Source organism: Neopelma chrysocephalum, unplaced genomic scaffold (genome assembly GCF_003984885.1).
Source record: "Neopelma chrysocephalum unplaced genomic scaffold, ASM398488v2 Primary Assembly neopelma1_60, whole genome shotgun sequence".
In the NCBI taxonomy this organism is placed as follows: Eukaryota; Metazoa; Chordata; class Aves; order Passeriformes; family Pipridae; genus Neopelma; species Neopelma chrysocephalum.
In genome coordinates, this window is record NW_020897715.1 from 1,499,371 (window position 1) to 1,525,406 (window position 26,036).

The window sequence follows — 26,036 nt, forward strand, 5'->3', positions numbered from 1 at the left end:
CTTTTCCCACACCTTCATATAAAAAAAAAAAGTAAAATGATAAAACTATTTATTAACAAACCCCCAACATCTATTTTGAAATATTGCTCTCAACTGGAAATGGAGTTCTCAGTTACTAATATTTTCCTCCTCAAAATTTAAATATTTATTCAGTTTTTCTGTGAGACTGACATGCCAGTCTGGTTTACGTTATGCAATGGCTTACCTTCAACATTTAAATTATATCTCTATAATTAAAAAATACCCAGCTAATAGATGATATTTTTGATCCAGTCCACAAACTTGGTGACTCGAACATACACTCCTGGTCGTTCAGGAAGTGCACACTTGTAGCCGAATGATGTTACACCAACCAAAAACCACCTGTCCCCATCTTCAAATGTCAGAGGACCACCTGAATCCCCCTGCAATAAGAAATTCAAAAGTTGAAAGGGAACTGTTCATCTCTGAAGAAGAACCTGCTTATGATGTTTTGTTTTGATGCTTTAATAATAGATGTTGTATCTCTATATGACTTGGGCACCAAGAAGTGAGATCAATATGAATGTTTCCATGTGAAAAAAATTCTTGAAATGATCCATTTCCTTTTTTTCTTCGTTTTTTTAAAGAAGTGATCCTCAACTCTTACCAGTCTTTCGGTACAGGACTGGGTTTCAAGTGATTTTCTTTTTGCTTATGACATTTACCTTCAGCCCTTCATCTTTCACAAAGTCTGGGTAAATGTGTAGAATTTTTTTGTTGTTGAATATATTCAACCAAAACACAGTTCTATTTTCAGTCACCCCAGAATTTCTTCAGTTTCAAATTTAGAGAAGAAGGCGACAAGATTTCCAAAAGAGAAGGTGTTCTTTTCTCACACCTCCTTCTCAATAGTTAAGCAGATGTAGCATTGCAATAGAGATGCAATTTAATTCATCCCACAGCCTGACTGGGGGATGAGTCAGACATGAGTGCCTTGATTTGATGATAAAGAAAACAATGACTATTTTTCATTGTCTGTCCAGTTAGTTGAACCAGTATTAATTGGTTCTTCTCCTGGCCCCGTGAATAGATCTTTACTGGTGAGTTCTGCAAGGAGTTGGCCATTAAAATACTTCTGCCCATAACTCTAAGGCATCCCAGAATGTTCAAAGGCTGTGACAGCAGCCTAAAGGGGGAAGTGCTCACAGGACTCACTTGTTCATCTTTGCTTATGGCTGAATGGTCATGATCACAGCACTGGTCACTTGTCCTCTGTATCAGCCTGTGATGCTGAACTTTTTTTCTTTTTTTTTTTTTTCCCCCCCCCCCCCCCCCCCCGGTATGAGATACAGAAAGCAAAAAGGAAAGAGAAAGGCCACAGAAGGGAGGGGCATTATGCTCGCACACACTCCTCCTTCTGGACTAAGCTAACCAAAGTCACTGCACCTGGTGAAGGCTTAGAATGGGAGAGCAAGGCAGGAGCAATTATGTGAGCGTGCTCCTCATCAGGCTTGAGGAGAACCGGCCAGTCTCCAGGCCATAAACTCCATATTACTGGAAAAAAAATTATGTGACAGCCGGTTCTGAGTACATTCTTAAAGAGAAGCAGTGTGTTTATAAGTAGAGCTGGAATGGATAAAAACTAACCCTCCTAGGAAGCTACATATGAGATCAATGCAGAAAGGCAGCCTCTCTGAAATGCTGTGGCATCCACTGACAAAAGGCCTTCAAAGTCTACGGTTTCTGGGGAAAAGCAGCGTTGTTTTCTCCTTTTCCCTTCATGAAGCATTCCTGAGACTTCAATCTATTTGGTGTTTATTTCTCTGTTCCCTGCTTTCCCCTAAACCTGTCCCTCTCTCCTTCGTAGAATTACTCAGCAGTAATTATTCAAAGCTAAGTGCAGTCTTATTTAACTCCCTCCGTGTTTATGCCAAGATGACGTAAAAAAGATTTTTAGTTTTTCAACTTGTATCTTGACAAAGTATTAAATGGGCAGAATGCTGTGAGTAGAAATTACATTCATGGACAGTGATTGTCCTAGTTTTATTGACTGGACGATCAGGGAGCATTTTATTCAGTAACTAGATTTGGTATATGCTAGCAGTGGAAGTGAGTTGCTTGTATTTACCTGACAGGAATCTATTCCTCCCATGTCATATCCCGCACAGAGCATATTCTCAGTAATAGTGTATTCTGGCATCCGTTGTTGGCATTTCTCATTCGAAATGAGGGGGACCTCTGCTTCTCGCAATATGTCCGAAGTGGGACCTGGTGAAAATACAAATTACCTTTACCTGCAGCAATAAATATGTACATCCTGCTTGGAACACTGATGGTTTTGTTGTTTTTCCAGCATGCTGGGCACGCTCCCGAGCAGCAGGAATCCCTAGTTCACTGCTGTACCATTCAGGCTTATGCCCCTGTAACACAGGCACTGATTAAAAGGTGCTCGTTGACTGAGTCCTGTCTTTCATTTGTGTAATGGGACTGAATTTGGTTATAATTAAATCAAGATTACTAAAATCAATGAGTATGAACTCACTGCGGGGAGATCTAAGGGATAACTAAGGGCTTGGGAGCTTGGATTGTGGAGTGCTTCCTCACTATTCATTGTGCAACTTTGATTGAATATTTACAGTTTCTATAAAAGATTATTTTACTAATTCCTACCCAAAATTTTAAATGAAATTTTATTCTGAAATGTAGAAGGCAATGCATTCAAGCAACTGCAGAAGTGAACATGGCATGTTTATTATTTCAGAGAGACTCCAAATCTGGAGCATTTGACATACAAACAGCACATACATTTCACACTGCAGTCAGTTTGCTTGACTTCTGGGGAAAATAATTTTCACATTGTCAGAAAGACTAACCTTCCCCCTCCCCCACCCCAAATCTGGAAACAAGATGTACATATTTCATGTTGAGAAAATAGTCATCATAACTTCTAAGGGGATGTAATAAGGTTACTTCATAGTTTAATGATCTTAGATATGTATGTTTTTTCCAATAAATATGTTAACACTCTGTCACTGTGCTTTAGAGAAGGAATGGTGGAGTGGGATAGTTCCCAAATTTTCTTATGGAGCAGTAACTCTAAACTATTTGACCTTAGCAACTCCTGTGGAGTGAGAAACAAGTTTTCCCTCACAGCTGCATGCCTGTCATAATTTTCCAAGCAGATGACCCACCTTCATTCTCAATGTTACCCCAGCCAGCAATGGAGCAGTTAATTCCTGGTAAAAACTGTTGGTTTTCTTCTGGTAAGCAGATAGGTTGTATGTAATCTGTGGATGAGAAACAAGCAATGAATTTCAACCTCTTCCCCGTGTTCAGGTTTTTGTGAGGTCTCATAGGAAGATGTGCATTAATTCAAAGCCACTTTTTGGGCAAGATATCCAGGAAGCACTGGGCTGACTCCAAGATGTAAAAAATGTACAGCCACCCGACCACCCTCATGCTTAGCACAGTTTTGCATAACAGAGTAAATCTGCTTTATGAGAGAATAACAGCTCACCTGTATATTGCACTTTGTGCTGTAGGTGCATAAGAGCAATATCACTGTCTTTTGTTTGCTTCATGTAATGAGGATTCATAATTATTCGATCAATGTTTCGAACTGCTGTTGAAGGCTGAGTCAGATCTGACTGAGCATAGAGGCCAAGGACTGCTTGCCATCGAGACGGTTTTAATTGCCTCCTAGAAGTTGCAAGGAGTACTCACAATTACGAATGATTAATGAAAATTTTGAAAAAATATGTGTTAGATAAAAGGCTGATCTGTAACCTCATGGTAATTCGTAGCATTTGCACATTTTGTCAAAATAAATAGATGTGCTCACAATTTCGTGATGGTAATACTATCTTAAACATCCACACTGCAGATATATGTTGTTGATTTTTTTATGGTAAGCTTATAATGCATTATTTATAATGAATTAATCAGACAGTGGTGCAGGGGAGGAAAATACATTAACTAAATTACTATGGTTTCTTAAACACTATGAAGGATACCGCTGACTGCCCACCAGGCAATTAATATTGGTCCCAGTTAGAAAATTGGAATGGAATATCTAAAGAATAATAGGTCTAAGATGTCATTGGAAATGCTGCAGCTCAAAGACTCAGAAAATTGTTCTCTTTTTTTTTTTTAAAATCTAAATCGAAAAAGATGTGCCAAGACAAAATAATAATCTGCATTTTTTTCCCCTGAGCTACACATGTTATTTTGAGGCCGTATTTGTCAGAGAACTTAATTATTTGCTATTTTGTAATCAACCAGTTTATAGTTTCAAAAATATGTTTTCAACCTGGTTGTTGTACTGAGTTGGTTTCTGCTGATCTTTTGCTTTGACATCAAGGGCTTATTTTGTTCTAAAGTAGGAGTGCTTAAGTAAATGTTCAGAATTAAGGTGTGAAATGGCAAGCTCTGCTTTAGGAAAATTCTAGCAAAGTCAAGATGATAAAATTAAATTTAAGTGAAAATAAAAGGGTGATTCAAGTGAAAAGGAAGTATTAAGGCAGTTGTGGGTTTATTGCGTGGAAACTAAGAGGATTTGATCCTTCTCATTTCAGTGTCTTTGTGTGGGATGCAGCTCCTGCTGTGCAATGAGGCAACATTAATATTTTGGCAAGTCTCCACAGCCTTACTATTTAGCTATCTATAATGAAAACTCTACTGTAATTTTCAATATTAATATTTCTTCTTTTTTTACCATTCCAGTTCCTACACTTGTTTTTATTATAGATGTTATGAAAGCAAACCCTAGAAAATGTTTAAATATACATCACTTATTTGAATGGTACAAATAACACTATCTAGAGGATATCCAATATTGCCTAATCAATGCACATAAATCAAGATTCATTCTAGTGGTGCACAGTAAATCTTGATCAATGTATGATAGTATACACTAGGAGCAGGCAACGTTGAGTTTACCTTTATGGGGTATGATGTCATCCTTTATACCACTGGCAGAGATTCAACTAATTTATGGAGGCCCACATTAATTACGGATTAAGTACCAATGCTCAGAATTGATACCATATATTTAAAGTGAAATTCTTTATTGTGCAGAAAATGCTGCTTAGTTTCCATGATTCTCTGCATTAAAGTAAGGACTGAGGATTTACCAGAAAGTAAAGGAGCTTTTAGCTGAGCCCACAAGTGATTCAAAGCACAGTCATTAAACAGTGAGCTTGTTGTTAATTTTTTATATCAATGTCACAATTTATTCATAGTCTGATACCTCCTTAGTGAACTTGCACATGAAACAAGTGTTCCACTATCTTTAAAATAAAAATGATGTGGCATGGATGTCATATGGCCACTTCAGCTGGTTGGAAAGATGCCCTGGAGTCAGCAGAGAGAAAGAAGCACTTGTGAATTTATTCTAAAGTAAATTTTTTTTAAAGTAAATTTTCTAATTTATTCTAAAGTCAACATCTGGGAGCACTCTAAAAAGTGCTGCTTCCCAGGGATTTCAGTAGGATCTTTTGAAAGTGTGGTTTGCTCTGTACAGGACTGATAAATCTCTCAGGTCATACTTCAACAGAGCTTTAGTGGTGACTACCCACTGTTTGGGGGAGTGTCAGAATGTGTTAGCTCTGAGTGCCATGAACTTTACCCATATACACAATGTGCTGCTGTCACCAGCCACTCGTCACTGACAAGGGAAGCTCCACAAACAGGTCGTAAATTATAATGGAGTGAAACTATCCAAGGCCAAGCCTCTCTTCTGGCATCACTTCCACCTACAATCCTTGTGGCGTTGTTCTGAGTTACCAGGTGTTTTCCACAAGCTAAAATAAAGAAAAGCAAACAAACAAAAAAGATTAAGGGGATATAGTAAATTTTATTAGACTAGTCAGTATTCTTGGAAAAAATAGGCTTTGTAGAATCTGAACTGCTATTCAAAAATAGCAGAAAAAAGTTTGGTGTTTTATAGCTGAATTCAAGATGCAACTTTATAGCTTGGATTTAGATATGTTCTTTCCTCAGACCTTCTGGATTTTTTATTTATGTTTTCAGTATAGATCCATCTCTAGTGAATACTTAACACTGAAAACAAGTGAAGACTGTAAATTTTCCTGTGTTTTTATCATTATGACTATAGCTTTTATAGTCCAATCCCTAACCTTTCCATTCAAGCTATAAACATTAGGCTTTACGGTCTGAACAATTTGATCTCCCTGTGAAATATTCCTGGAGTACTTACATTGAATGTTACATTGCAGATGAACCACCAGGTTGTTCAAACAGTGTTCTCTAGAAGGAAAGTGCAATTAAATCACAAGTATCTGCACACTAGATAGCTCTAGATGACTGTCAAATATATAAACATACACACATATATAAATGTATATAATCATACAGATATGTACATTAGTCTATCAGTTTATCAGTATCCAGCTGTTAAATAAGATAATTTATCCCACATGTTTAAATTATTTTTAGTTATAAATACAAAACATTATGCAATATATAAGATTAAATTTACATATTCCCCTCCAATGAACACTTAATTGGTTTATGTTATGGAAATAAATGTAGACATCCTTGTGTTTTAGGGAAATTAGTCATCTGTCTGTGACAGACTCCCAATAAAATTGTAATTGCCTATGGCATTTTTTTCTACCTTTTGAGATGTTTTCAATACCTTACCACTAGAGATCAGTGTGACCAAAGAATTTAAGAGGATAGTTTGATACCACTGTATCATTTTACTAAGATAATAATGCACTGTAAAATACATAGCTGCATCTGCAAGGTTAGAAATTATTTAGCAGAGATATAAAGCCAGAGGCTGAGGAGCACAAGATCACAGATCAAAACTACTCACCCAGAGGTTTTAAGATTGTATTCATAGCTTGTAATGAATCTGAAACACTTGAGACAGTGTGTGTGCTAGCAATTTCTATCTGATACACACAGAAATACATCAGAGAGAGAGGAAAAAAAAAGTCTGCCAATGGTTTGTTTACAGTGTGCATTTCCACATAATTTTTAAATAGGAAAAGGGAAGGTTACTTTAAACATGATATGGTATGATGTATCCTTCACTATGTTTGCTCTAAAATCTGATGTCTCTTGAGGGGGAAATATTGCCTGACATGACATTTTCCCAATGGCATAGTGGTTCAAGGAGGAAAGCGGGAACTGTAACCACCCAGCTCCTGCTTAGTTAAACCTTCACTACAGAGGGGTAAGAACAAGATATCCCTTCACCTCTGAACAGTCTCCCGTCACCATCTTTTAAAGTTGTGACTTAAAAACTGGAAACCAAATTCTGTAATTTGTGTTCAAATCTATATTGACTTCATAAGGGCGTCCCTTTCTAGCGAGGCGAACATCAGGGAGAACAACCAGAAATGCACAAACCCACTGGAAACCAAGACCATCTTCTGCATAAATATAGCAACTAGATACTCTTGACCAAGCTCCCTCCATAGGCTTTAAAAGGGTGATCAGTGGGGCTGTATATTAGCTCCTTTATTTATCTGATCCTATGCTTTCTTATAGGTAGATGAATAAACTAACCAAATGAGTGCCCAACATGTCAGATTTGTCCCTATAATTTTATATAAAAGCAGGGAGTCACACGTACCGAGGGTCTTTGTCCCCTCACCAGTACCAACTTGTTGTTTTAGCAGAAATTACTTCATGGACCTCTGCTTTTTCTTTTTCCTGAAGCTTTCTCCCAGCAGGAAAAGCACTTCCCTGCCTGCACTTCAGCCCAACGGTCCTCAGCTGCCTCTTGGTCAGCACAGGGAGGCCAAAAGGCAGCAGAGGCATTGGCTGTGCTGAATATCCAACCTGTGTGCCTCCCTGAGTGTCAGCTACCAAACAGCACGCCAGGCAGACATCTGGAGCGGTTGGGATATCTGTGAGCATGATCCTCACTCAGAACTGGCAAAAGCAATTATCTCTGTGGAATCTGCTCACATATATCTACCAGGCAGGGTTCTGCGCTGTTACAAAGCTATCCTGCCAAAAATCACATTACCTAAGGGCATCAGAGAACACTTTTGCTGTCTCTGTCACTGCAGCTTTCAAGCCCTATTATATGTGCCCTCCTTTGTTTCAGTGGTGGATGCACTCGAGTAAAGGCCAAAGGCAATGTGAGAAACACATTTTGTAATTAGATTACCAGTTAATGAATTCAGTTGCTTGAATTATCAAGTCTATGTGATCTTTCTATCATTCATGTTATGTACAAAAATAGTGTGTCAATCTGTAATGGTGTCACCCTGTAAAATGATTCCTATCAGCTGCCCATGTGAAACACGGTAGGAGACACCTATTTCTGCAGCAGAAATACAACTAAGATAAATGAATTTATTCCATTTCCTCCTGCATTAATCACTTTTTAGTGTTTAATTGATATTAACAGAAGAAATCTTTAAATCATTACTGCTCTTCAAGATGTCTTGTGGCAATTCTGGTTTAGACATCCATGCAAGAAAAAAAGAAAAATAGCTTGCAATGACATTCCATTAGTTTAAGATACTTTCATCACCAGTGAGAATAATAAATAAATGTTTGGGAGTATAATTAGGACATAAAATGTATGTTTTATTTTTTTCCCCCGGAGATAAAATAGAGCATAGAAAAATAATATTTCTCTCCTGCTTTATTACTATGTGGTGTGTTTATAAAGGAAAACTGAAAGAACATGGACTCTTGCTGTCCTCAACACGATTTCAGCATTTGAGCAATTAGACGGTAATTTTCTGCCTCAATGCTTTTGGTAACATTCCAGAAAAATGTGCATATTAAACCCTCTTATAAGCAGAAAAACAGCAATTGAAGTCATTATATATTTTTTTTTTTAAATTGATGATGGATTATAACTATGGGCGAATGCCACTCCATCTAAATTCTACTATATTATATATTCATAATTTAGAGATTTCTAGATAAGAAATGTTTTACTAAAATAGCAGTATTTACTGTTCCCACAGTAAATGGATAAAGACTTCACTTAAGATTTTACTGAATGCTACCTAAAAATGTAGCAAGCATCTTTTTCCCTTTTAATTTACAATAGATAGAGGAGAATAGAAGGGGAAGAGTTGCCCAATGTTACCCAGAACCCATCAGTAAACAGAGAATAAACCTAGATATGTTTATAGTCCAGACCATATACAGAATCTTGTTACCTCTCAGGGAAATTTGAACTAGAAATTAGTGTATAAATGATCACCAACATACTTTCAAGTTATCACTTGTATGAGGAAGAAACCTCACTCTACCCACCTTTTTGTAAATATTAGGCTGTGGTTCACTCCTTCGGTGATGTTGACAAATGGGCCGTTTCCAGTGAATAATACAGTTGATGACATATTTGCATTCCTGGGAGGAAGAGATATGTATATTTTTAGATATTTACCCTGTTCCACTAGTAGAGTAACATTTGGGAAATGATTATACTGGTGGAATAAACAGCATGAGTTTGTTTTTTTTTTCCCCTGAAATAATGACTATTTAGCAGGAGATTCTTGAGGCTTGAAACTCATATGGATTAAAATGTGACTCACTTCCACTCTTACATCTTACTCCAAGATTTCTAATGCTACAGTAATATTGAAAGAGACAGAAATTAATTGTTTTAACAGCAGTAAATATATTTTTTTTCTTTTCTGTGCCACAATGAAGGGTTTGCAATACCAATTCTTAAATACATAGAGCTAAAACTTAGTATGCAGAACAGAGCAATAATAGCAGAGCCTTGGAGTATCACAGTCTTGCTTTTTGGGGGGAGTGTAATTACACTGATACAATACTCTCTAGAAAAGAACTGAAACTGTGTTTTATATCATGAAGAATGTAATGCAATAAATGTTACCTTCCTTAAAACTTAAGTTTCACCTTGCAGATCTGTTGATATCAAAATAACTGTGGAATACGTCAAGGGTGTTGTGTTTGCTATTGATCACGATAGTTCCTCTGAAGTGGGGTGTAGTCATAGAATCATAGAATAATTTGGGTTGGAAGGGACCTTTGAAGGTCATCTTATTGGTTTAAAGGTCACCAATTAGTCTGTTCCTCAGCCTACTTATTTTTTTGCAGCAATGGCTTTTTGAACACCAAGAATTCTGTGTAAAGATAAATTGTTTTGATGTTTCTAAACCATATCCAGATTTACTTTATAGCTCATTCTGCGTCATATAACTTGTGATACTTCATATGACCAGCTTGGAACATATACCTATGAGTCATATTTGTTTCCCTCGAGGAAATATGGGGAAAAAAGATAGCTGTGGCTAAACTACATAACTTTTGGGGGGATGACAGCCTAGTCCCATCTGACCTTTTAGCCATACATATCTCAGGATCAAGAGGAGAACCACTTGTGCAGGTTTGACACACAAGGAGCAAAGTGTGTATGAAAGAAGTATCTCTCCTCTTCAAATGCTGGGAAGCATGAAGTCTAGAATCTGCCTGCAATTCTGCTGTGTATGGAGACCAAGACTAGGTACAGGGGAAGGGAGGTGTTCAACAGCCCTGCTGTGCCACTAGGAGAGCTGTGACCCACCTGCTGGAAAAGTCACTACTGCCACATTTCTCAGCCTGGAAGTGACAAAATCCACTTAATTTTGTCTCTCTCTCTCTAAATGTGTGAAGAATGTCTGTACACTCTAGCCTAGTGTACAGAATTTTTCTAGTGTAAACATTAGTACACTAATATGTACTTCAGAGATTACCCCAGAAGAGTGACTTGACCTTTTAGACGGTCTGGGAGAATAGTAAAGTGCCAACCCAGGTAAGCCTAAAAAAAACACCTGTGTTTACATGGGGACTCATATGAAAAGCTGCTATTTTCTAACTGCTTGCATTCACACAATATTTAACATGAAAATTTGAAAACTATAAATAAAACTAACCTCTCTATACTTTCTGCATCTGAAATGAAGGTTCCTAAGCAATGGGTTTAAGCCAAGCTTCCTAATGCCTGATCCTAAATGAAGCTGTGGACCTACAAATCCCAAAAAATCATTGACATTCCTCCTATACCTTTAAGGTCAAAGAACACATTATTAGTTGTTGACAACTGACATGAAATTAAGTGTATCACCAAATTATCAGGACTGCCCTAATTCTGGTCATCAATGCTGCAAACACAGTCTAAGCACACCTGAGAAGTACATTCTCTCTTAACACTGAGCACATGACCCTTTGGTGGATGACATTTGGACATGGTGAGGATGAAAACCTCATCGACCTGGAAATCTCAGACAAGACATTGTATTCCAGTGAAATAAATTTCTGCTCAAGACTTTTGTGAGAATTTTACAATTAAGTAAAGACCCAGCTGGCTCTGGTCCCAGAGAAACAAGCATATTTCACACCAGGCCAGTGGAATGGTGAAAAGTTCAATGTATGATTTTCTTCATTCCAGGAAATAAGATGCTGATAATACTCAGAATTTAACTGTGCTGTCAGATGCATACAGCTACAAGCACAAGCTGAGCAAAGGATCATTTTCAGATGTCCCAAGAGCATCAATTTGTTCACCTTCTACCCCAGACTTACTAAGAATATTTGTAAATGATTTGCCTAAGCTGTATTTTGTAGATGAACATACAGACTTGCCTCCAGATTTGCTTCCTCTTTGGCACATATTACAAGTGCAACAGTCACATATTTGAAAAATGGAGGCAAAAGGATTCACAAGTGTGGTTTATTAGAATCTGTGTGGAACATGGCACTTTCTAGCCCAGATACATGAATAATCAGTATATGCTATCATTTCAGTCCTTTTAATAAATTAAACAGCAAATGAGATTAGCAAATTATCAATTAACAGTAAAGGAGAATTGTCCTAGATGAACCTTACCCTTCTTTCTCTAATAAAGCATGATTCTAGGTTGTAATTCAGCACAGCAGCATGAGCTATAGCCTACTCAGGACCTGTTATTACAAACATTCATTTAGCAACAAATACGGTGAGATTTATTAACAAATATGCTGCTACAGTGGGATTCAGGGAAGGCAGAAATAGTGTGTTTTATATATATATATACATATATATATATGTATTATATCTATCTATCTCAATATGTATACATATATATACACACATACCCCACATATATATATATATATATATATATACACACGTGAGAATTTTATTCTATTCTGTAGCATCAGTAAAAGCAGTAGCCCCCAGGTTACAAAAACTGTGATACAATTTATATTTAGGAATACTTTTTCTTGACAATGGGAATATTCAATAAACAGAAATGGAATTTAAAAAAATGGGTAGGAAACTTAAAAGGAAATTTTTTAGCAAGTGCTTCTGACTAGTTTATAGAGAACCTGAAACATACTGCCACAAAATGTTATGGGGGCAAAAACATAAGTAATTTTTAAAAGGTAATAGAAAGCGTCATGGAAGACAAAGTTCATTGAAGCCTATCAAATATAAAAATGTAATTTAAATCAATAGACCACAAAATTATTCCTTTCCAGAAGTTGCAGAGGGAAAAGAGGCAAGGGAGGGGGAGAAAGAATCAGAGAAGGAAGGCTACTGGCCACTCTAAAGAGGGTGGTATGTGCCTAGAAGTATATTTAAACATGGTTTGTTTGTTCTTATATCCATACTTAAGAGGTAACTACATACCTAAATTATGATCAGGATTTGTGCGTGTAACTATCAGATATTTATGTAAATGTAGTACCTACTCAAAGGGAAAAAAGTAAAGAATCCAACAAACATTCATCCAGTGATTAAAAGTATTTTTGAGATAACACTTGGATATTTTTCTAAGTCCTTCTAACTCTGTGATTTCTAAAATTAATTTATCAGAAGGGCATTTGGAGGCATCTTTTTGTGGTCAGAGACTAAAATAATGAATTGTAAGCTTAGAATTTAATTTAGTTATTACTGGGATGAGTGACATTCCCTAAAAACTTCAGCACTGCACGAAAGCTAGTTATTATTCAGTGGATGGCAGTGAAGTTTCTTGCAATGTAAGTAGAGCCAGAGTTTAGGCCATGAATTTTACCATAGATTCAAAAATGCAACACCCCTGTGCTCAACCCTCCCCGCCTTTTCCCCAAAAATTCTTCTGAAGAGTGGCTGAAGTCAAATCTATTTTTCAGTCATATACTTCCCTCCTCCCTCCCTGCTCTAAATACACCTCAAGAGAAATGCAGTTTACACTCCCAACAGCTCAGATCTAATGATAGGTATGAAATGTGTTGGGAACCCAGTAGCAGAATATCCAAGGGATTATCCAAATGAACAGCAGCAGGATAAAACCAAGGCTGCTGTTTGCTCCATCTTTACTCTTCAGTCATCCTTATAAAAGTGAAGACACAAATGATAACATAAAGTGATAAAAGACTAATACTTCCACATCATTCTCCTAATGTTCTCCAACATGTGTCCTCATGCCCAATCTACCATATTCAGTCACCAATCCTGTGGGGAATGCCATCAAAACAGAGTTTACCCCACTTACAAATACATTGGCGCACCAAGCCCCTTCACTTGACAGAAGTGCCATTTTTTTGGGTAGTAAAGACACAGTAAAATGAGGGGGAAGACGCCAATATGCACTCAACAAATCCGCAAACAAGTGACAATGAATATTTCTCACTCACCCGAACCCCAACAGCTGGCAAACGCTGTCTGAAATCTCTTCATTCCAATCATCTGCACATGCCAGGTGCCACGTCTTCCCAATCCTGGCCTGTACCAGTCCTTCGGTGATTAGGGAACCATTAAGTAATCTCACTGTAGAAAAACATGGACAGAAGCATGTTAGATAGGTGGTAAACCATGTTCCTCCCCCCTCCAAGCAGACAGAAGTATAATATAAACAGATTTATTACCGCCAACAAAGAACACAACAAAAGTTAAAATGCATTACTGAGGTAATAAACCCAGTATCTCCACGATGTTGTGTTCCCACAGGAAGGAAATGTTATTGTTATCTCCTTTTATATTTCTGCCACAGAAGAATCCTCAGTATTGTGCAAATGTCTCAGAAATAGACAATAAACAGTACATTTTCCATCAACTTTAACCAGTTTTTTTCCTTAAGCAGCATTATATAATTTCCAAATAGTGTGTGAATACATGATGCTCAGTAACACTGGTTGGAAATAAGTTTAAAATGAGAGTTGACAGAAAAAAATGAACTTTCCAGTTCCAATTGCTATGAGTTTTCACTGTTTCCATTGCAGTTTTAGTTAAAACACTCACACAAATAATAAAAGCTCACCAAAAGCCAGTCTTTCTGTCAAAACTTTTCCCAAAACAAGATATTCGGAACAAAAGTTTGTGGTGAAAAATCTCACACTATGGGCACAGTGCCAAGGCAGTTGGACAATAAGGCCACAAGGGAATCTCATATATGTATACATATGTATAAAATAAGAATTTTAATATATAACATTAAAAAAATATATATATTATAAGGAGGTTAACAGAATCACATATATGTCTTAGGAGCTACAGCTGCATTTCAGGCAGATGGTAGTTATTACCATCACGAAGTAGGGAAAAACATGCAATGTATTGAAATTTACTGGTTACCAAAATTTTTTTTTAAATCTTAATTGTGCAGAAAACCTTTTTCCACCAAAATAATTTCTCAAAGAGTACCCACTCTAGTAAATAAAAAAATTAGATATTTAGGAATGTCTCTTTGACACCCAGAATGAAAGAAGCGATATACAATTATTAATTAATGGTAAATCTTAGTGATGAGAAATTTCCGAACAGCCTTGAAAAATTTCATAATTGCACATACTGCAAGATTTCTCCAGTTTACTTCTGACACTTCTCTTCTACTTGAACTATAATTCCTTTTCCTCCCTCCTCATCTGACCCATGTTCTTCTTCAAATTGCTGGTAAGGGATAAGACAGTCATTGAGCATTCAACAACTGATTAACTCAAATATCATATATTTTACAATTCTACCTCTTCTTTGCAATCCCTGGGAAGTTTCAAAAGTTGTGGTATTTGAAAAGACAGTTTGTCTAGTTCAAATTGCCACTTCTGATAATAAATTGAAATTGGTTTCAGAAAAATGACCAAGGCTTTTAGACACCGAAAAGGCTCAATATGAGGATTTCTAATTGAATTTTCATTTTGTTTTAAGATGTAGATTGATTCAGCCAAAGTTTGAATTAAATGGATTTTTGGAAACAATTCTCCCAGTCTTTTCATGTGAGCCAATTTGTTACGAAGTAATAGACAATTGGTGGCAAAATAAATCTTTTGGAAAACGTACATCATGTTACTGTAGATGATAGTTGCCTTGTTCAGATCTATTTTAGCAGTGACTGGAAAAACCCAGTCAAGTACTCTTTGTTTAAGAAGAAACTGAAGTGAATTTTATTCCATACATTTTAAAAGAAAAATATATTTGCAATGAAATAGCTAATTGCACCAATGCAAAGAGGGAATCTGTGTCTTCAGACATCTATATATATATTCATACATATTTATATATGCCATATATACAAAAATATATATGTGTATATATATATATATACACACATGTAAAAGATGTTGAAATTAATGAAGACTGTCAGCACACATCCTAGGATGTATCTGATCTTTAAAACAAAGGAAGATGATGTTGTCCTAAGTTTAAAGATCACTTTTAATACTTCCATTAGTGCTCCATAGTAGATTGTCAGAATAGCACTTCATCAGAAACAGCAGTTTGACTTCTGTGCTAGGCCCAACATGATTTTAATGTTAATTTTACAATTGAGTTATTGTTTAGAGAATGCTGTTTCCATATTTTGTGAAATGAATGAGTATACTGTACACCTACATTTTGGAAAGAGCCACTTTACCAGAGGACTAAGGAATAGCAGCTGCCGGTCTCCTTTTTGTAGGAAAAAGCACATTCATTGTAAACCATGGATGCTGAAGCTGTGCCATCCCTTCACCCTGCAGCAATGCATCCACAAAGCAGAGTCCAGGTGGGCTGGAGGGTGCCATGTGTTGTGATTTGGCTTCACAGCCACAAAACTATTTGGGAATTTCCATCAAGAAGACTCTTATTCTCTACCCTGCACTACAGGATTTATACTGCTGTGAAACTCAAATTAATTACAGCAAAACCTGGTGGAATTTGGGAATACAAAATGGGTACAGAAGAAACAGATATGTTGAGTTTTCATCTAATTTTGAGAACATTATAAGCAACTATAATTTTCATCACAGAGCAACTTCCTACCTTTTCCAGAGATCTTCACCATATTAGATATATTATCTCAGAAAAGTGACTTTGATTTTCTTGCCCTGACAAACTGAATGAGACACTGCTGTGTAAACTGGCATGGCCCGCATGCGTCTGCAGTATTTTACATTTGCTGAGGTTTGGTATCTGTTTTCCTAGGCAATTCCTTCCGAATATGCATGGCTTATATTGGATACTAGGAAAAATTTCTTCACCAAAAGGGTTGTCAAGCACTGGAGCAGGCTGCCCAGGGAAGTGGTGGAGTCGTCATCCCTGGAGGTATTTAAAGGACATGTAGATGTGGCACTTAAGGATGTGGTTTAGTGGTGGCCTTGGCAGTGCTGGGTTAATGATTGGACTCGATGATCTCAAGGGTATTTTCCAATCTAAACAATTCTATGATTCTTTGTATGAAGGAAACCTTACTGCACTTTTCTTCGTCTGAGCCATCTTCACAATCAGGTACGTTGTCACAAAGGTTACTCAGTGATATACATTTCCCATTACCACACTGATGCTCATCAACTGTGCAAGCTCCTAAAGGAAAGAGAGGAAAATTAATCCTTAGTTATGAGGAAGGTTGATGTTCACTGGAGATATTAATGGTTCACCTGAAAGAAAAATTGAGGGCATAGCATGTAGAACCTTTGATTTCCTTTTCTTTCCATCTGCCTCTCTTTCAAAATAAAGATAATTTTTAGATACATAGATGCTAATTAAGAATAAAATCTATGGTATCATACCTTGTAGTTTCTGCTATAGTTAGCATTGCTCAGTTATTAATATTCTATTACCTGGAATAATCCTTGGAGTGAAAAGTCAAATCCTGTCAAAAGTAACTAATGAATTTAAGTTTCAAATGTTCAGCACTTTTACAAAAGTTTAGAGGTCTTAAAGTATGTCAAGGCAATCATACAAGCAAAGAGGCACTGACAACCAAGAGACTCCTTCTGAAACCTGTTTGTGAGGAAATGGAAGGGACAAAAGTAACAGAAATGAATGAGGAAAGCATGCACAAAAGTAACGTTAAGCTACTTCAGTATCAGATATACAATAAAAGCAGATGAGACAGAGAGGAAATGTAAAGTTATAATCCTTTCTACAGCCAAAGTGTACTTTTAAGGGTTCCATTCAAAATACTTATAGGAAATATGCAGTCAAATTCTATTGAAAAATTGTTTATTTTCTTTATTTTACCTTCTTGGTCCTAATGACTGGAATATTTAATTATTTAGAAGCCATATTTAAGGCAAGATAATTGCTTTGTTTCTGAATTTTTTAATATTTTTATAAAAAGATTCATTCATCAATCAGCACGGCCTCTACCAAATGGAAGCAAAAGAATATGTTTCATAAAAAGCTTAAGTCAGATTTTCACACATTCAATGTCCATAACTAATGATAGATATTGCTTAGAACTTAGTTCTCACTTATACAGATTTTTTTATTATATTGCATACTGTGAAAAACATTCTGTTCAAATTATGCTTCCTTTTCAAATCCCCAATATTTCATGGAAAAATAAAATACAAAGAAAAATCTATTTTCTTCTAGAGTTAATTTATTTGCTGACTATCCTTTTATCCTTAGGTCTCCATGCTAATGATATTACTCTCCATCCTTTGGCTGTGAAGATCATGAATAAGCATAATTCTTTTCCAAATGGAACTTTTTTAATATATTTAACAAGAACTGGCAATAGCCATTCAGAGAACTCTGCCTTGCTAAGCTTAATTTTTATTTTACAAAAAAACGTGGACAAAGCTGGCTCAGCAAAGGTGCTGAACCAGCTAAAAAAAAGTGTTGTTGGACTGAACAAATGCGATAGGGAAGGCAGAATAAGAAGCAGCAAAATGGTCCTAAGTACATATAAACCAACCTCTCAGTCTTGCACAGTGGGATGAAACTGAATTACTTTTCCAAAAGTAAATCAATAGTGAAGACTTTTAAATATTAAGAAAATTATAGAATTATTATTACTCAATCTGTAAAAGATCTGCAGCTATCTAAACATGCCGGGACACATTTACCTTTTCTGATATTTAAAGCAAGAAAAAGAATGTAGATTGTTGTTGACTTTCTGTCCATGTAAATGAACGGTACTTCACACATCCCTCAATACCTACTGCTTTTTATTTCTCTGTTTTTCTGCTGTCAGACTTCCACAAAAGTAATACAAAGCCTCTAATTAATTCTGTCAAGATTTGGCCTAGAGTTAGGGTAATTATTTTTCCTGGTAAGCATATTGCTGTTCCATATAATTTGCATTTGGCTCATTTTGCATGATTTTGGAGAGTTGATTGCTGAATTATGAGTGACAAATCTAATTTCAGTCCCCAACAAAATCAAGGGTCTTTCAGAAGGGGACTGGATGGAACCAGAAATGCTGCTGTCCAAATATTTAATAAACCAGCTCTTCCCAGAATATTCACATGCTAGAGACAATTTTTTTTAAAGACACATGGAGGACCATATTACAAATATTGATCAGAGTTACCATATAAAATTTTCTCTTCTAGTGGATATGATCAATAATAAACATTTTACAAATGCATTTAAACACATATTAATGACACCCTCAAATGAGTCACAAAGTGATACTCTTTTCTGGGGCTTGTATAGGGAATAGTTAGTATTTGCCCTTTACACTTGAATAGATTTTAGTCAAAACCCTAGCTCAGTGAGTTGCAGGTGATACAGACAATTACACTAAAGAAACAAACCTGCCACTTTTCATGCTAGAAAATATAAAGTCCAGATGAGCACCCACTAGGCTTTCTTTCTTTAACTTTTGCATATTTCTATTGAGCAGGGGTTGACAGTCACCTTCCACTCTCCACTTTTTTCAAAGATATTTGACCGGTGGTATAACCTCTTAAATACAAAGGTTCAGCTGCTTACTTAGGTTGTAGCCAGTAGTAAAGTTTGCAAGAAATCCTTTGCTTGCTCCAGACTTGTCCGTGCGGAGGATCACTGTCATCTGGTTTCTTGTGGAGAACACATCTGGCAACGGGCCTCGTTCTGTGTAGACAGCTGTTCACCAGGAGAACATGGACACGTTTCAGCTGTTTTGTTCACGTGTATTTCAGAATATTTTGGGTTTGAAAGCAAACACTGCCACCCCATTAATACAGCTAGTCCCCCAAACCTAAGCGCTATCAGACTCCAGCATTCAAAACCCAACCCCATTTCTAACTTATCAGAATAGAAAAATAAGGTTCAACTAAGAGATTATACTTTTGCTTGTCCACATATAAACAGTTTGATTTATTGAGAAGTTAATTTCATACAGATTGCGGGAAAGCTGAGTGTGTGCAAACATTTTGGAAATGTGATGTCCCATAGAGTATGCTTTCTCAAATTTTCCTCCTAATTTCCGAGACACAAAATATGGAAATAAATGTAGAATGAAACGAGAGAGCTTTAATTTCCTTTATACTTATATCCATCATATATTTGCTCCAGCTGTCTGATTAAATTCATTTTTGTACCCAGTACTGCTACTTACCCAAAAGTAAGGAATCTGGTCCTCTGCCATCTCTTATTTCAACCACATCATCAACACTGTCCAGATCAAAAACTTGAAAGTGAAGTTGAATGTTTTTCCCACTTTCGGCATTTAAGTACCACACACCTAGAAAATAGTAATGCAAAGACACAAATCACCTTTTCAGTAGTTACCTTTACAGTGTCATTTTCATGTTGAAGGGCTTTGGGGAAAAGAATTTTCTGCTAAACTATTAAGAATCACCTGAGACTTACAAGTCTAAATCTTATTTTTAAAAGTAACTTAACATTGTCAAGATCTAAAATTCAATAGACTCTCATTTTTAAAACACTTTTGTAAACTAATTTTAGGTTTCTGTGACATACACACATGTATTTTTAATCATTCATGTCAACTGTGAGTTTCCCTAAAGTTGTAAAACTCACTCTTTTCTGACTGTGACAATGTGACAATTAGTTTTGTCACTTTAGTCTTATTTGATAGTAAGATAATTTTTATAATCAGTCACAGAAGCCTGTCTTTCAAGTTAGATAGCTTTTTGCTTGTGTTTAGCATATTTAATCTAAGTGTGAATACTATGAAAATCTTGAAAAGAAAGTAGGAAGAAAAAAAGCAACCATTTTAAAACATTTTCATAGAATGAAAAGTATTTTCTCACTGGTAGTAATCTCATTTGGGAACTTGTGAAATGAATGCTGGAAATGCAAGCCATTTCTTAGCAAACAGAAACACAAAATGACAACTCTTATGATTACCATCCCAACACAATTCCCCAGTTAAAGGTGAAGTAATAAATAATTAAAATTTCATTAAGAAGCAATGACAGAATTCTCTTCCTTGCTTTATCCATCAACAGCACATAGGGGACCACCTTGAAGCTTTCACTTCTGCCAGCTGTAGATTAATCTAAACCAAGTAACATCAGTAGGACAACAATGTCTTATCACTAGTATGTTAAGAAACAATCAATAAAGAGAGGATTCCTTGCAAAATGCATGCATACATTCTTTGCCTCTAAAAGACTTTAGCTATTTAACAGAAGAACTGATATTAACCTGGCAAATACAGGGAGGTGTAAAATGGGGTCTTTCTGCACCTATTGTGTTGTTACATTGACAGAAATGCATTTGACATAATAGGCATGACGGGATTGGCCTGTCTGAATCCCTTCCATGAGGTTATGCCCATCTTCATCACTTTTTAATAAACTGGCACATGTTTCCTTAGCTTCTGCTAAGTGCCACGTAGAATTTAGTTAAAAGATCCCACTGTATGCAGCTCATATCTTTGTTTGTTTGACAGCATCTGACTTGGAAAAGCAGATTTTGTATCTCTTTTTTCATATGGTTAAACTTCTCCTGAAGATTTGGAAAAGAATGACTTACAAGTAGCTCGATTAGGGTAATTGTTTGGGAAGTTTTCAGAGCTGAATGTACTGTTTGGCTCCCAGAGTTCAACTGGCCCTCCACAGTCAGCTGAAAAACAAAACATTTCAAAAACATAGTTAGCTTATTGTGTTACTTTTTCAACCTGCTGTAACAACAATCATTTTTAAAAGTAATTTTATGCAGAGGATATTCAAGCTAACTTCATTGCTGTAAGGGTTAAGTTATGGTGCCATTGGTATAAAGCTTGAACAATGGCTTGTGAGAAGCCAACACCCTGGTAAGGACACATTGAACATTGAAGAAACAAGGTGTGTAAGGAATTCCCTGTTACAATGACTGACCACCCTTTCAGCGAAGAAATTGTTCTTACAGCATTAGCAGAAATGTTCAAGTATAAAGCTCATTTTGTCATCTAGCCAGTAAACTTATAGCAAAAACAAACCAAACCTAAAAAATCCTTATGGTGTTATTTTGCTTTCATCAAGACCCTAAAAACTTTTACAGGTAGACCTTGTGCGTGATAAAAACAGCCATTTGCTTTTTCCTTGAAACAACTGTTCTAATATGGAAGGTCTTTATTATATGCATGTATATGCACTTATATGTAAAAATTAATAAAATTTGTTTAAAAGCAAATATTGTAGATATGTTTATATACACACATACATGCACACACACATGGACATAGCTAACTGCACTTTGTATACTCAATATTCTATTTAAATATATAGTTTAAATGGTGGTTTATATCCAAAAAGTCAGCTTCATGTTCCAAAATTTTTTTATTCTCAGAAATACTATTTATTTTTATTTTAGCCATCAGAATGGCTGAATGAACCATTAGAATGAACTTTAGTGTCTTCCCACTTGTGTTGTTTGCAATTAATTTATTAAAAAATGGACAGTGCTCCTGCACTTGCTTCAGAAAATCATAGTTAAGGTAGAACAGCCCTACCTTTTTTATTTTGTTTTGCCGTTGTTTTATTCTTTGAATTAATGCTGACTTTTTTTAACTTTCAGATTTTGGCTAAACTAACTCTCTCCTCCCTACCCCTTATGGCTCAAACTTTGTATTTCTTGATGTCTGTCAGTGTGTATCATACTCTGACTCACTTGTTTGGGGACTGCATAATCTACAAGTCCTACTAAGTCTGACCACTGAATCCCACTGGGAGAAGCCTCTACTAAATACCAGAAAGCTTTGAGCTTCCTCACAGACGCCTTATAGGACTTTCTATTTCACTAAAACACTCCTAGAAAGAAGAGCCAAATTCTGTGAAAGGCAAAGGAACCCTTAACAACCACATGCCAACTAAAAAGTATATGATGTTTCAGCCTTATGGCTCACAATGAGGATTATTTTCTATAAATAGCTTGAACAACAGATACAGATTACATTGGCTTCTTTATGGGACATTACTGCATGTGCAAACAGACACACCTTGTAAAGCTGCTTGAAGAATATATGATTCTTAGCCAGTATCATATGATAATTTGAGCAGAGCAAAAATAACTTTTTTAAACCAGAACGGGGCAATTTATGATGCAATCTGATCTGGTGTTGACTACATGTAAGGCACGTTAGTAATGATCTTCTTTCTTTGCACAGAAAAATGAAAGAAGTAATTGAATTTACTGATGTCTGGAAAAATATTTTTAAAATTTCCAGTGATCTTTAAATAGAAATTCATATGGAGTTATTCATACAGCTGTTACTCATTAGGGAACCAAATAGTAATCAGTACCAACAATCTTGGTCCTTTCATTGAGCGTAACAGACAATTTTCTCAAAACCTTAGAAAATTATATATGACCTATTCATAAATTCCTCTGTGCTTTGGCCAAAAATTCAATTTATACTGACACACACATCTTAAGTGTGGAATCTACACTGTAATTTCCACACTGTTGTTGGTGTTAAAAGACAGGTCATAAATGAACATGCAGATGAAAGCAATCTTTGTTTTAGATGAAAGTGTAAGCTGACAGTCTTGTGCAAAAGACAAAAGCAAATCCAGCTTCCCTATTCCACCACCAAAAATATTTTTTCATGTTTCAATGAGCTTTTTTGGCACTTTCAGTGAAGCCAGTGACTCTTGTTGAAGCTCTACTTCTAGTAAAAGTAATTGACTCAGCGCAAATTCTTTTATCTCTTGTTTACAGACATGACATTTGTAGTGAAACCATTAGTGTTAGGAAACTTGCACCACACCCATCAAAGGAATTTCATAATTCTTTGAAGATGATTGATAACATTAATTTTTTTCATCAGATTAGAGATAGCATGTACATAGCATGTCTCAACAAAGTTATGAGAACAAGATAGTTTTTTCCCAGCAACAGCTGTTGTATCATATTGAAGGACAGTGTGGATCCTCTCTAATCTCTTTCCTAAGGAGGTATGTGCCATGTAATGACATCCTTTTTTTTGAATATTAAAATTTTATTACCATATTTTGGGGAGAGATCTATAGGTTGAACAACATTTGTTTAGTGTTTTGACAGCAGCACTCAGCTCCTATTTACCACAGAGTTGTTCTACCACTAATCGTTAGATTGATGCTAACTTGTGAGGTGTGTTTGCCTGAAAGATGGCTGGAGGTGACAGACATCAGCATCTCTCCACAGAATTACTTTAATAAAAACCGCAATTAAAATTCCAAAACTCATTTGAGTAAATTACGACTGAAATTACTACTGCTATTAAAATTTAATTTTGCTGACAGAGACATCTTGTTGAGCTTTACCTCCCTCTGTCTTATGATGGAGCTCCAAAACTGCATTTTGCTCTTATATTGAGAAGATTTTGTTTTCTTACCTGTCCTGATGCAGTAGATTTTAAGGTGACAGACTTGATATAATGACGATATTAGTACACAGTGTTTCAACATGAATACAATGCAGTCTTTTTCTATTATTTTAGCTTTAGACCCTTTTCATGTACTGTATCTTGACAAGAGAACAACTAGTTGTGCTTTGCAAGTGACAGTTGATCTAATAAGAGGCAGTCCTGGAACATTCTCACTGTTTGTTTGAATGATTTGCAGCCATCTGTGAATAGGTCTTTTGTAGAAATATCTTTTTTGGGTTTTTTTTACAAATTTTCCACTCCTTTCATAATAAATTATAAAGCCCTATCAGATATTTTAATGATTTTTTTCCACAAACTCTGTTTATAATTGTATTAGTTTTCGCTTTGAACGTGCTTGGACTTGGTTAACATCATACGCAATCTTTCTTCATTGTTTTATATACATTTTCCATTTATTTTTATTTTTTCAAAGCAAATGTTGCCTTTTCCCTTTTTAATGTAATCATATATAGTAGTACTAACAATACAACTAAATGCATATTGGAAAGAACTATTTAATTATGAGCCTTGTTTTGGATAATACCTCCATTTTGGGTATCAGACACTCACACGGTTTGAGCTCCACTCTTAAACCATTCTGGCACTATTATAAATTCATTTACTTAAATATGGGAGTTTTCAGTGTGCATGTGCTCTCAGACTTTTCATATTGAGACCTCTAGTGATACTATTACATGACTTTGCTCATTCCCTTATTCCCCTGCTACATCGCCTATAATTTCAAATATAGAGGTAATCTTCCTTCTCTTCTTCTTTCCCCTTCAGTGGTGTGCTGGAAGCTTTACTAATTAAAGCTTTTTGAGACAAATTCTAAATTTTTTAATTATCCTCCACTCTTCAAGTTTTGGAAGATACTGTAGTGATAGCTTAAGATGTGATTCTACGTGTTGCTGCCCGTGGAGTCACGGGCAGGGAACTTGATCCATAGTGTGTTATCCTGGAGGTAATTTTATGGTGCTGAAGAGAGATTTTTATAAAACTGAAGGGTGAAAATTCTGAATCACTCATACACAAATAGAGTAACAGGAAATCAACTGCAATTTAGTGTTTACTTACTAGGAACTGAAGGGGTAGTAGTAGCAGTCGGCATCGCAGTTGGCTCTACGTAATCGCTCTCATTGCACTTTCCCTTTGTCAGGCCAATGTCATCCACGGCAATGTCACTGGGGCTACGCTTTTTAAAGCCATCAAAAATAACCTGAAGTTCAGGAGGGCGAAAAAAAATGGGATTTCAAAATTTAATGAACCATTTTTTCAACTTCACGTGCTGAATTTTTCTGCCTTCTTGAATGCTCTTATTTCCACTGTAATCTACGCTGGCGCTGCACTCCATTGAGGATATCAGGGATGAGACAGAATTCCTGGCAAAACAAAATAACACTCTGCAAACCGAGGGGATCATTCTAAGGAATGCAGCAATTTCTCCATACAAATGATGAACATGATTTAAAAATATTCAGTGCCTTTGCTTTTTATATATAAATCCATGCAATATTCAAAACAAATTCTGCATCGCTCATCAGGCCAAAACTTCTTCTGAGCTAATGGCATACCTGCATGAAAAACTGAAATTCATCTAATTTACTCATTAATTTCCTTTAATATCCACATATTTAAAGTAATCCTGCAACCAAGGAATTAGTGCTGGTGAAATACAGTTAGGTATAGCAATCTTCCTGAATTCATAAATCACACGTTTGCTGGAAATCTGATGCAGCCAGGTCACAAATGCATTTACTTCCTCAGATGGTAAATGCATCTTTCTGGCAGTGTTTGTGCATCAATCAAAACTGCTATAGCATGCCAAACTATTCCAAATATGTAAAAAAAGGAACTGTTTTCAAAAGAGAGGTGCTGAAGGAATTGTCTAGAATAAATCTCCTCTTTGTGTTTACAGATAAGATAGGTTAACCATGTGGTGCCAAAAAACACTTTCATTTGCAACACACTTTCAGTATATTACTCTGTAAGTAATTAGTGAAAATACTGATTTGGAATCTGAAGTTATTTAATTCACATCTCCTCATGGCTAAGGGGCTCTAAACAGACTGGTCCAGTGGAAGATGTCCCTGCCCAAACAGGGAGGTTGGAAGT

General features: G+C 36.1%; 1 protein-coding gene across 1 annotated transcript in view; it reads right to left on the reverse strand.

Moving 5' to 3' along the window:
• Nucleotides 1–213: 213 nt before the first annotated feature.
• The window catches only part of TMPRSS15 (transmembrane serine protease 15), a 53,561-nt gene continuing 27,738 nt past the window's right edge, over nucleotides 214–26,036 (reverse strand). Inside the window, exons 17-29 of the mRNA XM_027681485.1 lie at nucleotides 24,999–25,140; nucleotides 21,068–21,157; nucleotides 19,683–19,808; nucleotides 19,076–19,207; nucleotides 16,601–16,711; nucleotides 13,573–13,705; nucleotides 9,220–9,315; nucleotides 6,179–6,228; nucleotides 5,588–5,762; nucleotides 3,479–3,660; nucleotides 3,153–3,248; nucleotides 2,090–2,229; nucleotides 214–404 (exon numbers count right to left, since the gene is read on the reverse strand). Coding sequence (XP_027537286.1) covers nucleotides 249–404; nucleotides 2,090–2,229; nucleotides 3,153–3,248; nucleotides 3,479–3,660; nucleotides 5,588–5,762; nucleotides 6,179–6,228; nucleotides 9,220–9,315; nucleotides 13,573–13,705; nucleotides 16,601–16,711; nucleotides 19,076–19,207; nucleotides 19,683–19,808; nucleotides 21,068–21,157; nucleotides 24,999–25,140 — 1,629 coding nt within the window. The 3' untranslated portion in view covers nucleotides 214–248. The remainder of the gene's footprint in view (nucleotides 405–2,089; nucleotides 2,230–3,152; nucleotides 3,249–3,478; nucleotides 3,661–5,587; nucleotides 5,763–6,178; nucleotides 6,229–9,219; nucleotides 9,316–13,572; nucleotides 13,706–16,600; nucleotides 16,712–19,075; nucleotides 19,208–19,682; nucleotides 19,809–21,067; nucleotides 21,158–24,998; nucleotides 25,141–26,036) is intronic.